At 36.2% G+C, this 14,993-nt stretch overlaps 2 protein-coding genes across 4 annotated transcripts in view; one reads left to right on the top strand and one right to left on the bottom strand.

The window, feature by feature from the left end:
* The window catches only part of LOC120637568 (protein 4.1 homolog), a 91,086-nt gene extending 84,231 nt beyond the window's left edge, over window positions 1–6,855 (bottom strand). For all 3 annotated transcript variants that reach the window (XM_039909408.1, XM_039909423.1, XM_039909431.1), the window contains exon 1: window positions 6,564–6,855. The gene's annotated coding sequence lies outside the window, so the exon portion shown is untranslated. The remainder of the gene's footprint in view (window positions 1–6,563) is intronic.
* A 745-nt stretch (window positions 6,856–7,600) lies between these two features.
* Window positions 7,601–12,384, top strand: LOC120623406 (vacuolar protein sorting-associated protein 28 homolog). The gene is made up of 7 exons (XM_039889428.1): window positions 7,601–7,797; window positions 7,927–7,987; window positions 8,586–8,781; window positions 9,415–9,516; window positions 10,767–10,901; window positions 11,421–11,560; window positions 12,192–12,384. Exons 1-6 carry the CDS (start codon window positions 7,791–7,793, stop codon window positions 11,550–11,552), a joined length of 633 nt encoding a protein of 210 aa, XP_039745362.1. The 5' UTR covers window positions 7,601–7,790; the 3' UTR covers window positions 11,553–11,560; window positions 12,192–12,384.
* The last annotated feature ends 2,609 nt before the right edge of the window (window positions 12,385–14,993 follow it).

The following is a 14,993-nucleotide window of genomic DNA, read 5'->3' as shown; positions in this document are numbered from 1 at the left end:
TCCTGCGCATTATTCAACTTGATAGGAAAACTAGAACTTTCTAACATTTTCTATATGAAGAAGATTTGTCAAATTTACAGCTTAGCTAGGATATCTAACGATTTAAATAACACCTTTAAATATAATATATTATATATATATATATATATATATATATAATACTTATACAACATAAGGAAGCCCGTCTGAAGTTTTGAGATCTCAGCTCTCTCGTGATATGTGTTAAATGCTAAATAATCCATAATAATAAGTAACTAATATTGAGTGCTATTATTTATGGCCATCACTGGTAGGAAGGTAGTAACAGGTTCTAACGTTTTTGTATCATTTACATCCCTTCACGCGTTGTTTGTGAACTTGCAAGCCGTTTTTCCGCGTCCGGTTATCTACAGGTGAGTTCCGGACTGTTTCTTAAAGAATTCCGGAATTAACAGTTACTTCACGTAATAAAAACAATCACTTTTGTTATCTTAAACTAATAAATAAAGCTGAAGCGTTTGTTGCATGATCACGAGGAAGATCATCCACTAAAAAACGAATCTAATAAAGGCTGTGATGACTAAGGAAGGCCCCTACATACTACACATAAAAGGCAACCGTCAACTGAAGTGGAGGCGTATCTTTAAGTGAGTTTCAAGAACCAGGTGCCGACCACGAACAGTTTGTCAGGACTGAAGCGACTGAGAGCTTGGTAATTAATTTAAAGAAACCATCACGGCCTACTGCCTTCAAAATCTGAGAAACGTTCTAGGGCCTTAATTATAATCTAAGCCTCAAATCTTCACCGAAATGTATTCTGTGGTGAAAATTTTAAAACCTCTATAAAATTAAATAAAATAGCGACGATAGGAATTCTATAGGTAAATAGGACGCAGCATTTAAATCGCACATCCCTTAAAGAGTGCTACGATGACAAGAATAGACCTTAATTAGGAGGTGCAACAAATGTTATCACAAAAGTGTATTTCGCTCGTGGAAACGTTTCCAATTTCATAGCCAAAACTGATAACTGTAATATGTTATATATTAGCTTAATAATTCAGGTAAAAAGTCGTTAATCCGCAGCAGGTTCGCAAAACCTGACAAAGAGGAAGACCATTTAAGGACAAGAAAAACAAAATCAGTTTCGGCGTTCAAACATATCGAAAACCGGTTTGGGTTCGTTGCGATTTGCGGCCGTTGAGCAAACTGGCTCCTTTCTGGTAATTGCACTTAAGAATTTGGAACTTTGCAGCAATGTTCATTGTGACTTTCCATTTATGGAAAAACTGGATGCCCGGTGTTCTTCTACCATTCGATAAAACAGATAAATTCTGTTGCGTTATTGGAAACGTACCTCACTTCTTCGTAGTACGGTGTTCTTTCAAAACTACGATTTGGGTATAAACAAATTCCTTGAGAGCTGTAACGCATTAATGCTGCAGATGCATATGAGTTGATAGCGTTAATAATAGTACATCTTGGATATTGACTTAACAATCATTCATTGTAAAGTCAACATCTCCTGAGGATGCTCCGGTTTCGGAGCGTAACGTTTGGCGTGGAGTATACGGATTGAAGAAATTATAAATTACACCATACAGATTCTCCTGCTGTTCGCGGAGTATAGCAAATTAAGCTTAATTTTTATAATAGTACATCTACTGCTGGGCGTGGGCTTCTATTCGGGTATTCAATAGTCAACTTACTTGTGCTGCACTGGATTAGCGGTTTTCTGTGACACGCTTAATAAATGAGTATTTCTCGAGTGGAAGATCTTCCAAAGCTATTACTTTTAGTAATAATTGACGGACCAAGTTTATGGCCGACCCTTTTTCAGGACATCCAAGGATCACGTTCTGCATCGTGCCGCCCTGTGTCCAGCAACCTGAGGCGTAGGTGTTAAGCCTCATGTGCCTTTAATGACACTGGCACCCACGCCCTTCAGACCGGAACACAGCATATCACCAATGCTCTTAGCGGTATGCTAGATAAACATGGTTGTAGTACTTCCCTTGGCGAGCTCTGTCTCGAAAATCTCTGTCGCTGAATTATTTTTGTATGAGTAATATACATGTAAATACTTATAGTATACAAATAAACACCCAGAAACTGAAATAAAATACGTTCATCACCCAAAAAAAATTCCAGTTGTGGCAATCGAACCTACGGCCTTTGATTCAGAAAGCAAGGCTGTCCACTGCGCTAGTCGGCAGTCAAAATATATTGTAGACGTAAGACAAATTCAGAGTCAATTTCGCTAATGAGTATTCATTAATATTCAAAGATTTAATTATGTAGAGAAAGATGCAATATTTTTGTAAGGCAGGAAATGTTCATCTCCAAAAGCTTTCAGATGACTTTATAAGTGGTCGAACTTGCTCATAATACGAGTATGCTGGCCGAGTCTGGTATTTCATTCTGTATTTACGGATGGAACATTCTCGAGTATCGGCGTGCAAACTTTTGCCCCTAACGGGTTATCCAACTTTTGGAACTACAGTTATTATGGATAAAATAATTAAAATATTATTGCCAGTGTTTTAGCAACTTTTTAAATGTAATCTATACTTACTCATTATATTATAAATATCTGTGTTGTTACGCCTTGTCTCCCACTTTCATATTGCCTTAATATGCAGAAAAAAAAACGAATCATAAACCAAACATAATTTAGGATATTATTCTGATTATGATTGTAGATAATTATTAGATAGACCGACTAAGTTTGATACCTGGTCTAAGAAGAAGCCCACTTCTTCTTAGACCAGGGTGCGTTTGGAACCTCGTAGCTTTAGTTTTAAGTTGACGAATTTATTTATCGCCACCAACTCACTTCTATGTCATATTTTACATGTAATGTACGCATCAAAAGTGCCATCTATTTGCCTATTTGAATAAAGAAATATTTGACTTTAACTTTGACTTTGATGAATCAATGGAACCCTCGTAGCTTTAGTTTTAAGTTTACGAATGTGGTTATCGCCATCGTCTAACTACCGTGTAATTATTATGTACGCATCAAAAGTGCCACCTATGGGCCTACTTGAATAAAGATATTTTTGACTTTGACTTTGACAATGTGTAGCTGCAGGCATCTAGAGCAATGTACAATAGAGTAATTGATCCGATTAGTTGTTTAGAAATAAGAAATGCGCGGGAATGGCGCAACTTAACAACAATGCTTCACACATTCAGCTGTTGCCTTTGTATAGGAAAATCCGCTTGAATGTACCAACATTTAGCTGTAGTTATGTCGTCACCACTTGAGTGCTGAGGCGTCCTCAGGGGCCGTATCTAATTAGGTGAGGTCAGCGGCACGCGAAATGTCACGTTCCGATATTTAGCCCGAAGACCTTTGTAGAGATGAAGACTGACAAAGTAGTATGGGGGAAATATTGTCAACTTATAGGTACTTCAAGTATTACAACTCCTCCGGAACCATAGAATTTCTTATTACAAGCTGTTTTCGTGTGAAATAAAAAGTTATTGGTACTGTTGGATAACTTCGAAAACCCCGAACCGCATATTTTGTTAGAGGCGTATTGCTGATTTCTTAAAAAACTGTCAGAGATATGACTTTAATTATGGTATTACCCTTTTTTATAAACTATCTCTCTCTAATCGGTTTCATTTTTCGTGGGCAATGATAGCGAGCAGTCGCACAACGTCGCGTAGCATCGTACCTACGTCTCGAAATTTAGACTACTTTCTTTCGAAAGACACTGCTTAAAGGAATAAATATGTATAACGCAATAAGAGCATTCAAGAAGCATCAAAATATGTTTCGACTTTTTAATTGAAATTTATTTTAATTGTACTAACAATAAACCTGTTTCGTAATATGAATCACCACTGAGTGTTTTCGTGGAGGACGTAAGTCTGGAATCTGGATTACATTAGCGATCCCTTGGCTGGGTACCAAATGCATCGCAAATGATTCTTTCGAATCAACTTTACTTCTGGGGGAAGATGAATGTAATTTATGTCAACACTAATGAACGAAAAGTTCGAACGAAACGATATTGGGCACAAGCAGGAAGGCGTAATTTATAATTTCTTCCTTTATAAATAATACTCGCCCATCTGAGAAAACATTATACCATACTCGAGGATTTAATACAAGTAACAATGACTCAAAGCAACAATGTTTAAATTGTTTATTTGGTGTTTTTTTTTACTTGTATCCAACTACCTTCAAGCTGATTGGTGGACTACGCCCTTGACAACATTATGGAGAACTCCCAGGCATGCAGGTTACATCACGATGTTTCCTTCACAGTGATATTTAATTGCTTAAATTAAACCGCACATAACTGCGAAAAGTTAAAGCCAAAATCTAACAACTTCTATCCAATCAGGGAATCAAACCCAGGACCTCTGGATACGTAGTTTTTTTTTTAATGTTTTTAACGGAGTCCATCATGAAAACCATTAAACACAATCTATAATTAAAAACGAAAAAAATCTGTGTGTTGGAAAGCAGTGTTTACTTAATACTGCTGCTAAAACGTATTTCCAATACTCCAGATTCCTAAAAAGCTCCGCGTAGCCGGCGTTTTACCGTCGAGTAAACAGAGTGGCATTAATAAAGCAAACATCGCCCCCCGTAACACATTCCGCTAATTCCGACTTAAGTTAACTATAAATAATTTAGCTGCATAACCTCGTCTTGAACGGAAGTTGAGAAACTGCCCGACATCGCGGGTATAGTACACCGGCTACGATTTACATAATATAAACAAAGTTAACTATTTCACACTATACCATAATACATAGAAGTGGTGATAGCCCAGGAGGTGGGACTTCGACTCCAAATTCTGAGGTCAGAGTTCTAATCCCAGAATGCACCTCTAACTTTTCAAAATATGTGCGTTTTCAGCAACTAAAATATAACTTGATTCAACGGTGGACAAAAACAGTGAAGAAACCAACATGCCTGAGAGTTCTCCATAATGTTCTCAAAGGTGTGTGGAGTCCACGATTTGCACTGGACCAGCGTGTTGGACTATGGCATTACACCCTTCTCATTATGGGAGGAGACCCATGGCCTGTAGTGGGCCGGTTATGGATTGATGATGATGACGATGAAACTATACCAGACCTAGATGTTTCAATGACATTTTTGCATCATGCAACATATAAAACCTATCAAACAAATTAAAACTCTTCTGGCAACTTGCTATTCACAATGATATTATTAACATCATGGAATCAATGATCATAGTGGATATGATCACAAAACGTGATGACATCACCAGGAAGGCCACTCAATGCATCCATGATGTCACTGGGCCTTTTTTAATTTAAGTACAATAAAAGGTTGAGGTTACATTGTGCCAAGGTCCAATCACTTAATGCAAGAATTGTAGACTCCTTTCAAAACATGTTTTAATGTGGTATCCCACAATTTTATCAATAACAAATAAATATGTATACATGTAGCTGCGCAGTTTGTAAGTTTGTATGTATGATTGAACATTGGTAACTAACTTTCAAGTCCAACTTTTAAAAAAAGAATGGATTTACTGGCTACTTAGTAGCCTTTTTATAAGAATTTTATGAGGCTCATACCATGTAGTGGAAATTCCGAAAGATAAGGCATGCGATGGACACAAAAGATTTGAAGTGCCTCCACTCATTGAAATAATTAATATTACACTAAAATGCAGAAGATTAATATTACCCTGCAATGAGATGTGAGACTGCAAAGGGCAGCTGGTTATATTATTAATATTATACACATACAATCATAACATAGACATAACATATGCAATCATATATAGGTCTGAATAAAGAATTTGAAGACAGTATGTAAATCCTATTTTTTGCTTTGTTTAAAATACAAGCCCACTAAAAGTATTATTTTAATTAATGGTTTAAGGACGGGCACAGCAAACTTTTAACCTCTAATCTACATTAGGAGGTAAAGTTTTGTGTAACAATATTCTATTTTGTATAAGTAAGTTAATTATTGCTTCTTTTCAGTATAACATTTCATTATCCTTTAATTATTTTTTTAATTTAAAACAGCATATTTCTCACTGATAATAATTATAATATGTATTTAAGATATAAATAGAAATCCTTGACCACCTTTTTCCTGTATAAACTTACAAATATAATGCACTTTAAGGAAATGTAAGGCAGGTAAATTTATTGCTTTTGAAATGTAAACTTAATACTGTAAGTTAATGAAAAAAACATACCTCTAATGATATATCTGCCTAGATAAGTTCAAGCCATGAAATATGTTTAGTGTATAAAAACATGATTATGGCAAAGAGTCTCTTAGCATAGTACTCCATAAAAAAAGTAGGCCACAGTCGCCGCGCCCAGTCAGTCCTACCGAATAACCGAACGACGGTTCATACCAGTAACTAAATACATAGCGGTTGCTCAGTAACATTCCAATAAGAAAAATATAAACACGTTGCAATTCGCGTAAACATCATAATACAGACTAAGTGTATAACGTTAATACAATAAAGTATATTGGAAAATTCATAAACTCAAGGCAACGATAAGTTACCAAAAGTTCAAATACAAAATTGTTCACAAAATAATAGCCAAAAGTAACTGACCTGTTTAACAAGATCCCATTAAAGGGCGACCTGGAAAACTGGAGAGGTCCAAGCATTCGCTGTTTGCCGAGTATCAGCACGTAAACATGAGTAGTTCACGATAGTAAAGGTAGAACTGGATATCACTCAATTACCACGAATCCACCTTTAAAACTCACATGCACAAACACTTTAGGTCTAGAAAACAGTTTTTATGTGTAAACTTTGATGCGACTATTCACCGAGATTAATATTTTCATTCATCGCAATCTCGCAATGTGAAATCATTCGAGACGAGTGGCAGTTACGTTGCCCAACCGATTCCGAAGAAACTACAACTTGCGGAGCGCGGGATCGGGGCGGGGAAGCTCGCGTCATCCGCCATGTTGAAACATTACGTCATGTCTAAAAAATGTCAAATAAAATATTAAGCTCATCAACAAAAAATAACAAAATCATCTGAATAAATCTTTTGTGTAAACAATAATAATTACTTATAATAATAAGTAGGTAGGTGTATATAACAATTATGATACCTGGAATTTGTTAACTATAGTGCAAAGGATCAAAGTCATCGAGTTATTCTAGTTACACTTTGTATTATGTTTTGGTGGACAATAAAGTGTATAAAAATACCATCAACCACAGCAAGACCTTACTAAGTTGTGGTGTTATGTTGTCGGGTCAAACCACTAAATAATAAATCGCAACTGGATAGCTTTGAAAAGCTGCATTTGGACATTCCTTCGTGTTTCCGAGAATTCGTATTCGAATCTCTAAGTTTTGCATTTGACTAGGGTAATGCTCCTTTCACCTCTCTTATATACAAAATCGAAATGGCCAGCTGTGGAAAATTTGAAAACAAAATCAAGGATGATGATACTATAAAATTGTGTAGTATAACTTTTATTTTAACTTTACATAATATTACTGCAGAGCGGTGGTGGAAATTACATTTTTCCCCACACTTGGATAATCAATAATTATTGTCTATGACAAAAATGGTCAATGTCAGTGTCTAACTCAAGTAATGTCAGTGTCCAAAACGTCATTGTCAAACCAATTAGCAAAATAGGTACCTATGTTGAAGAATTTTGTTGTTTTCGTTTTAAATTCGTTGTGATTTCGAGTGAGGATTGATATTTTATAATCCTTAAACAAAACAGTGCTCACACAGTTTGTAATTACTACCAAGTGTTTGGTCACCACAGGGAATAGAATAATATTTATTTCAGGAAAAAACTTATCATGCAAGGTATTTAGTCACAACTTCGTATCCTTTATTGATTACAATTTCTTCTATATACAGTTACCCTATAGGGTTAAGCTTACCCTATGGTTAAATTTTTATTTGTGTGTATTAACTCTACGTCATATTCTCCAGACACAAGGCCAGAACTGTACGAAGAAGTGAAACTTTACAGAAATGCCAGAGAACGTGAAAAGTAAGCAAAATTTATTATCATTGATCTCAAGAAAAAAACTACTGTGCATTTTTTCGGTGCTGGGTCGCTTGTGCGCGTTTTGGGAATTCCCAAAATATATAAAAATATACAAACTTGAATAGCTCAAACATATTTTTGCCATTGTTCCAAGCTAGGTATTAGTGATACTTTGTATATTGACATGTATCAGAGCAATAGTTTTTTCTCAAATATTATCAGCAGTACCAGCTATTAAATACAAGATTTTATTTGGATCTAGATGCTTTATTTAAATTGCTAAATCACTTTTTGCTGTTAATTTTGAATAATTGAGTTGAGAGGTTTTAAATCCTGTCACTGTCATGCCTGGCTTGAAGAACATGTTAATTGGTTCCACGACATTGCCATCACAAAACTTAATAAAGCATTAGTGGGATCCCATTGCCTGTAAACAGAGCAGCATTTTGCAGAGACACATCCTGCAAAATGCCACTTGCTTTGTCCACTAATCGGAAGAGTAGGTGTTAAGCATCATGAGCCTGTAATACATCAACTACCACACCTTTCAGAATGGCACTTATTGAGCCTGTGATGGTTAATAATGATGAATGTGTTTCAGGCATGACAATATGGCTGAGTTGTATGCTGTTGTCAGTACCCTCCAGCACCTGGAAAAAGCTTACATGAGAGACTGTGTGCGGGCACAGGAGTACACTGCAGCATGCAGTCGCCTGCTGGTCCAGTACCGAGTGGCCTTCAAGCAGGTGCAAGGGGATGACTTTCCTACTATTGAGTCCTTTGTTACCAAATTCAGGGTAAGTGTTGGTTTGACCCTTAAAATGTTAAATTCAACTGACCCAAGTGTCATTGGAGGGGAGGTATGTGCTAAATGCATTTTAGGGTAATTGAAAAAGTAATATACTTTTCATTCAGGTCCAGGTAATTAAGATAATGCTCTACTGGTATGCCAGCAACAAACTCCTCATCTGATTCCTTTGTCAACTTAAATACATTCTCTACTAGTTTATTTAAGGTAGAGGAGGATATAACAAAGTTATGTAAGGAAGAACTTCTGTGCTTCTGCACATATTCTATTCTTTATTTATAGGTCCCACCTTATTAATTAGTATATACTAGCATAATAAAACACATCTGGTGTTGAAGTGCACTCTTCTAGATAATAATCCACAAATTAAAAGGAAATCAAACATTGATTGAAAGCATTTAGATATTTCAAACTTATGGTGATTACATCTTCCTCATACAATCCCAACCACAACATAAATCCACCCTCAAGAATGCTAAACAAATCCTTTACAATCATTTCACAGCATGCCAGCCTTAAGACAATGTCCCTTGCCAATATTTTTATCCCATTTTGTCACCCTTCTTTGTCCTACTATAAGTAAGGAATGACAAAACGTTGAAACTGTTTGTTTTGAATACAGTTAGATTGCCCAGCAGCTTTGGAGAGGATACGCGAGAACAAGCCAAACCTTATCAAGGATGACAAAGGGAACACCAACAAATACATTGCTGAGATTGTTTCAGTAAGTGTTTTTATTGTTAATTATTAACATGTTTTGTTTGTTTTTTCAAAGCTATATTTTATACACCAAGATATAAGAATTCTGTTTGTAAGTCTTTGGTATTTTCTGAAAACGATATCAAAGAGTATTTATCTAGGACGGAAATCAATTAATTCTTTCAACAGCAAATATTTTTCTCATGAAATTTGACACTTTAAGTTAAATACTTCTACTAAAGTAATATAAATTCTACTTCTACTAAAGGCTCAATCTTGTTTTTTAATATGATCTTTTGATTTTATAAAATTGGTTTTAAAAATATAATAATAAATATACAATTTAATTCTGTTACTAAAGCGATTAAATAACAACAAATAAATAAACATATAAAAAAATTTAAGATTCATTAAAAGAAGCACCAATAACGGGCGCCCTATGCATCCTCAATGTCATATCAGTAGGATAGGATAGAATAGGATAGTCTGACGGCCGAGTGGCGCAGTGGACAGCGGCCCTGCTTTCTGAGTCCAAGGCCGTGGGTTCGATTCCCACAACTGGAAAATGGAAAATGTTTTTGTGATGAACATGAATGTTTTTCAGTGTCTGGGTGTTTATATCTATATTATAAGTATTTATGTATATTATTCATAAAATTATTCATCAGTTATCTTAATACCCATAACACAAGCGACGCTTACTTTGGTCGTAGTATAAAAAGAAAAATATTATCAGTTCAATGTGATTGTTAATGTTTCGTTGTTAATTGTATGTGTTACGGGAATAGATAGGATAGGATATAGTTAAAGGATATTAAGATTTTTTTAAAAAGCTACGCATTAGGTTTAATTATTCTGTCATGAAAAGTGTCTGAAGAAAAAGAATGAATAAATAATAAGAATATAAATAAATGAATAAAGTAAATATGGAATCAAAAATGAAATAAATAAAGTCAGCATAAACACAAGTTTTGAACATTTGTTTAAAGATTTTTCGTAACTACCTTCAGTCGTTATTATGAAAATTTTAATTTGCTATACTAAATATTCTGCAATCCTTATACTCCACACCAAACAGATCTTCGGCAATGTACCCTCTACGCAAGTTTCGCTCCGCAACCGGAGCATCCTCAGGAGATGTTGACTTTAAAATGAATAATTGTTACTTAACAAAGTCAACATCTCCTGATATTATCATGGAATTCCGCAAAGTAACGCCTGCTTCTATCCAATATTTAGCTTCAGTCAGAGTAAATTGTGAGTGTTGTGGTGCAGCTCTTCATCACGCTGATGGACAAGTTGCGGCTGGAGTTCCGCGCCATGGACATGATCCAGCCCGAGCTGCGCGACCTTCGCGACACCATGGACCGCCTGGAGATGCTGCCCGAGGACTTCGAGGGCAAGCTGAAGGTGATCCGACACTGCTACCGTTGTCCCCTAGAATTAAGGAAATACAGAACCCTCGCTCAGCCATTATTACATGCAGTGCATTGTGTCCAAAACAGTGAAAACGCCCCGCGCACATCTCACTTCACACCTGCTAACTCACAAGCATTTTATAGAAAACGTTTAGAAAACAGCAATTGCCGAGCGCTTGCCGTCTTCTCGGTAGAATCTGCCTTTCGAACCGGTGGTAGAGTCACTACAAACCCACATACTTAGTTTCATAAGTGTTTATATTAGGCATACTTGAAATAAATGATTTTTGAATTTTGAACATTACATGTAAAATAATAACTTTCAACTGGTAAATGGAATAAATTGACTAACCGCCTTTTCGACAAACACTACTAAAGTGGAGTGGTTTTGATGCTTCAATGTTAATCGTGTACAAGATTTCTTTATGTTCAATTTGCAATCATCCGCGAGATTAGGCTAAGCGATAACGTCCTTCAATTGGAAGATAGTTCAAAAGCTGTTCTCCCATAGGTGCAAGAGTGGCTGGACAAGCTGTCGGAGATGTCGGCGTCGGACGAGCTGAGCGAGGCGCAAGTGCGGCAGTTGGTGTTCGACCTGGAGTCCTCGTACGGCGCCTTCAACAAGTTCCTGCACAAGGACTGAGGCCACAGGTAAAAATACCCGGCTAAGGTTGTTGTGGGCTTCTTCTTAGACCAGGGCGCTTTTGGAACCCTCGAAGCTATAGTTTCAAGTTGACGAATGTAGCTCGTTACTGTGTACACATTCTGTATGTTATCAACGTGCATTAAAACTGCCATCTATATCATCTATATGCCTATTTGAATAAAAAAACATTTGACTTTATTTGGTATTGACTAGCACCGCGTGTTTTTATTGTTAAGACGTTTAAGACTTAAATGAATACATTAATTAACAGGGTGGGTCGTTATTAATAAGGCACGATGCATAAAATATTAAAAAAAAATAGCGGTTTTGCTGCGATTAGTCCGCGTACCTCTTCAGCTATATTACTTTCTATACGTATATTTCATATACATATGGATGAATTTAAACAAAAATTGTAAAAAAATTGGACATGTACACACAAAAAAAAAATCACAACTTTATCACCTTTCAAGTTTTGCTGGACCACGCACGACCATTTATAATGTAGACTAAATGAATATGGATTATAGATTAACGACAAAACCTGTAAAGTTCTTATCTTGTTTGCATTAAAAGCGCAGGGTTAAAAGATGGACAGTACCTACACATAGATAATGGAGTTTGTTTTATTTTCAGGTGAAGCAATGCTCAAGCGTTTACCCAAACCATCGCTATTATCGGCTATTATATTATTGTTGTTATATACTGAGGAGTCGGCGTCGATGGCAATTTATGTTACAAGAACTATTATGTAATATAAATTTGTATACCATATTATTAATATTTAATAAAATGATTAATTGATTGACAATCAATGAATTGATTTCAATATTTTTATTTTTTTACTACTAGTATTCCTGTATTGTCACAAAACACCTGTAAGTACCTATACAATGATTGTTTTAAAATACTATGCATCGGAGGAATATGTTAACCCATTATTGCTACAGTGGTGTATAATCACTAAAATGTGACTAGTGTAAGTTTAGGGGGGCAATGCGTTGTGAGTTATGATCTTCCGATGATGTTTAGGTTTGCTTTAAATGTTAAACACACTTGAAGTTAAGAATCACTTTACTCCGATATTTACAATATTGTTTAGAGCCGATAAGAAATACCATAACATTCGTTTTACATTGAGCGACACGACTGGGGCACGAATCCAATAGCGAACTGCCGGCACGCGGTTAGTGTACCGACTACCTACATGCGAACGACGACGTCATAATCCCAGTCGGCAGTTTGGGCGTTTCAACTGCGAGATCGGTATGGACTATTGTTGAATTACACCGGTAGGTACGATCGTAAATGTAAGTTTGTGAATGTTGATATGTTTGTGTGAATGTTTGTATGTTCAAATTGTTATTGGTAAATTAGAATAAGGAGTTAAGTTATATAAGTATGTAAAGTATTTAGGTTAATTATTATGATATAAGTATTTCGTTTATATATTGTTATCAGACCCTACACGAGGTACGTTTTATTTTATGTTACTTATTTGAGACAGAAAAAAAGACATTATGTACGTATTAATTCAAATTCAAAAATTCAAATTCAATATTCATTTATTTCAAGTAGGCCTAATATAAGCACTTTTGAAACGTCAAGTCTGTCTGTTTGTAGTGATTCTACCACCGGTTCGGAAGGCAGATTCTATCGAGAAGAAGCCGGCAAGAAACTCAGCAGTTGCTCTTTTTCAACATCAACAATTTACATTTTGCATTTTAACATTCATTTTTCTATCTTGTGAGAGCTGAAAGCGGAGCCGGATGCTTCCAAGCAACCTTGTCATTAAAAAATTCATCAATTGTATAGTAACCTCGCTGTAATAAATGTGTTTTAACAAATTCTTTAAACTTGTGCATTGGCAGGTTCAAAATCACCTTAGGAATCATATTATAAAAGCGTATTATATTATGTACTATGTAATCCACAACACTCCACGTAATATTGTAAGGAGCAGTAGGGCGATGCGATGTAGATACAAGTAACCCTTACTATGACAGATAATCTTAACTGTACCAAGTACCTAATCAAAACTAAAATTGGCTGTTATAGCTATATAGCATAGCATTCTTACATAGGGTGCCGCGTATTATTATTTGTTTTCACAAAACACAAAAATTTTAAAGAAGCCAGTCAACTTTTAAAACAGTGGGTGAATCGTCCTATAATTTAGCTCGTTTCAATTAGTTCCCAAATTGGGTGCACGTTTGGAACAGGTCCCACGTCGGGCGCCAAATAATGATGTTGTGACGTTCTCTAACGTTCCCAAACTAGATGGCGCCACACAAAGTGACCACAGAAGACATCGAGCTAACGACTAGAGCGCCATAGCGCTAAAAGTTCAATACCGGTTAAGTACAGCTTACCCACGAACACAGCCCGAAAACGGAGACGCTGCCTCAAGACCCGCAGCCTCCGTTGGTTCTCACTGCCAACCTAAGAAGACCATGCATTTACATGACAGGCGCCTACATTCATAAGTTTTACCTAGCTTTTTGTGACAGAGCTCGTACGGGGAAGTAGTAGAAGAAGAAACAGTTCATTGCACGCAAGACGTAAAATAATACAGATAACACAACAAAAATAATAATGAATTAAAAAATGTAGGCATGCAAAGCAATCTCTTAGAGGCAACATTTGAATAACAACACCTGTCACTCAAGGATAGTACTAAAACCACGATTATTTCTGCCGCTTAGCAGCATTGTTGCAATGCTGTGTTCCGGTCTGTAGGACGTGGGTGCCGCTGTTCTTACAGGCATATGAGGCTTAACACCTACGTTCCAGGTTGTTGGACACTGGCTAGTGGCAGCACGTGTTCCTTGCTGGCCCTGCGAAATGTTGCTTTGCTTATAAGCGATGTTTTCCAATAAGCATCAGGCGGACCATCTGCTTAATCCATCCACTATCATATCATTCGGTTGCGGTTTCGGAGATGGATAACATCCGTGATATCGGTATGCACCTGACGCAGATGATGGTAAAGCGCATGTAAATACGCATGAGTCGTGCCAGTATCGAGCACACGCAATTATAAATAATTGTATTAATTATAACATGACTATAAAACGTTCACGTATACTCACGTCATATGTTTAGTATTGTGTCCATATTTTCTTCATAAATTTTGTTCCGGGACCTTCAAACACCTAGGCTCTAGACGACACGAGAATAGGAGATTAATAAAAATAATACACCGGAATACTGCATAGCATTCTTAAGAGATTTTTAAAATCTATTTTGTATATAAAATTGTAGAATCGACAGTGTCTTTACCGGCCGAAACAAGGAGTTTACTCCCATCGCATAAAGCATTGTTGTTTAAACATAAAAATTGACAGCGACTCATGAGGAAGGTTTAAGTTTATATTTCATTGTTTTTCTGTAAATTGGCTGAGATATATCTCTATGTTAAAGATGTCCGAAAATTAT

The sequence above is a fragment of the Pararge aegeria genome, chromosome 1 (assembly GCF_905163445.1).
Source record: "Pararge aegeria chromosome 1, ilParAegt1.1, whole genome shotgun sequence".
Classification (NCBI taxonomy): domain Eukaryota; kingdom Metazoa; phylum Arthropoda; class Insecta; order Lepidoptera; family Nymphalidae; genus Pararge; species Pararge aegeria.
Note: the sequence above shows the minus strand (reverse complement) of the source record. Positions and strands in the feature narration are given on the sequence as shown.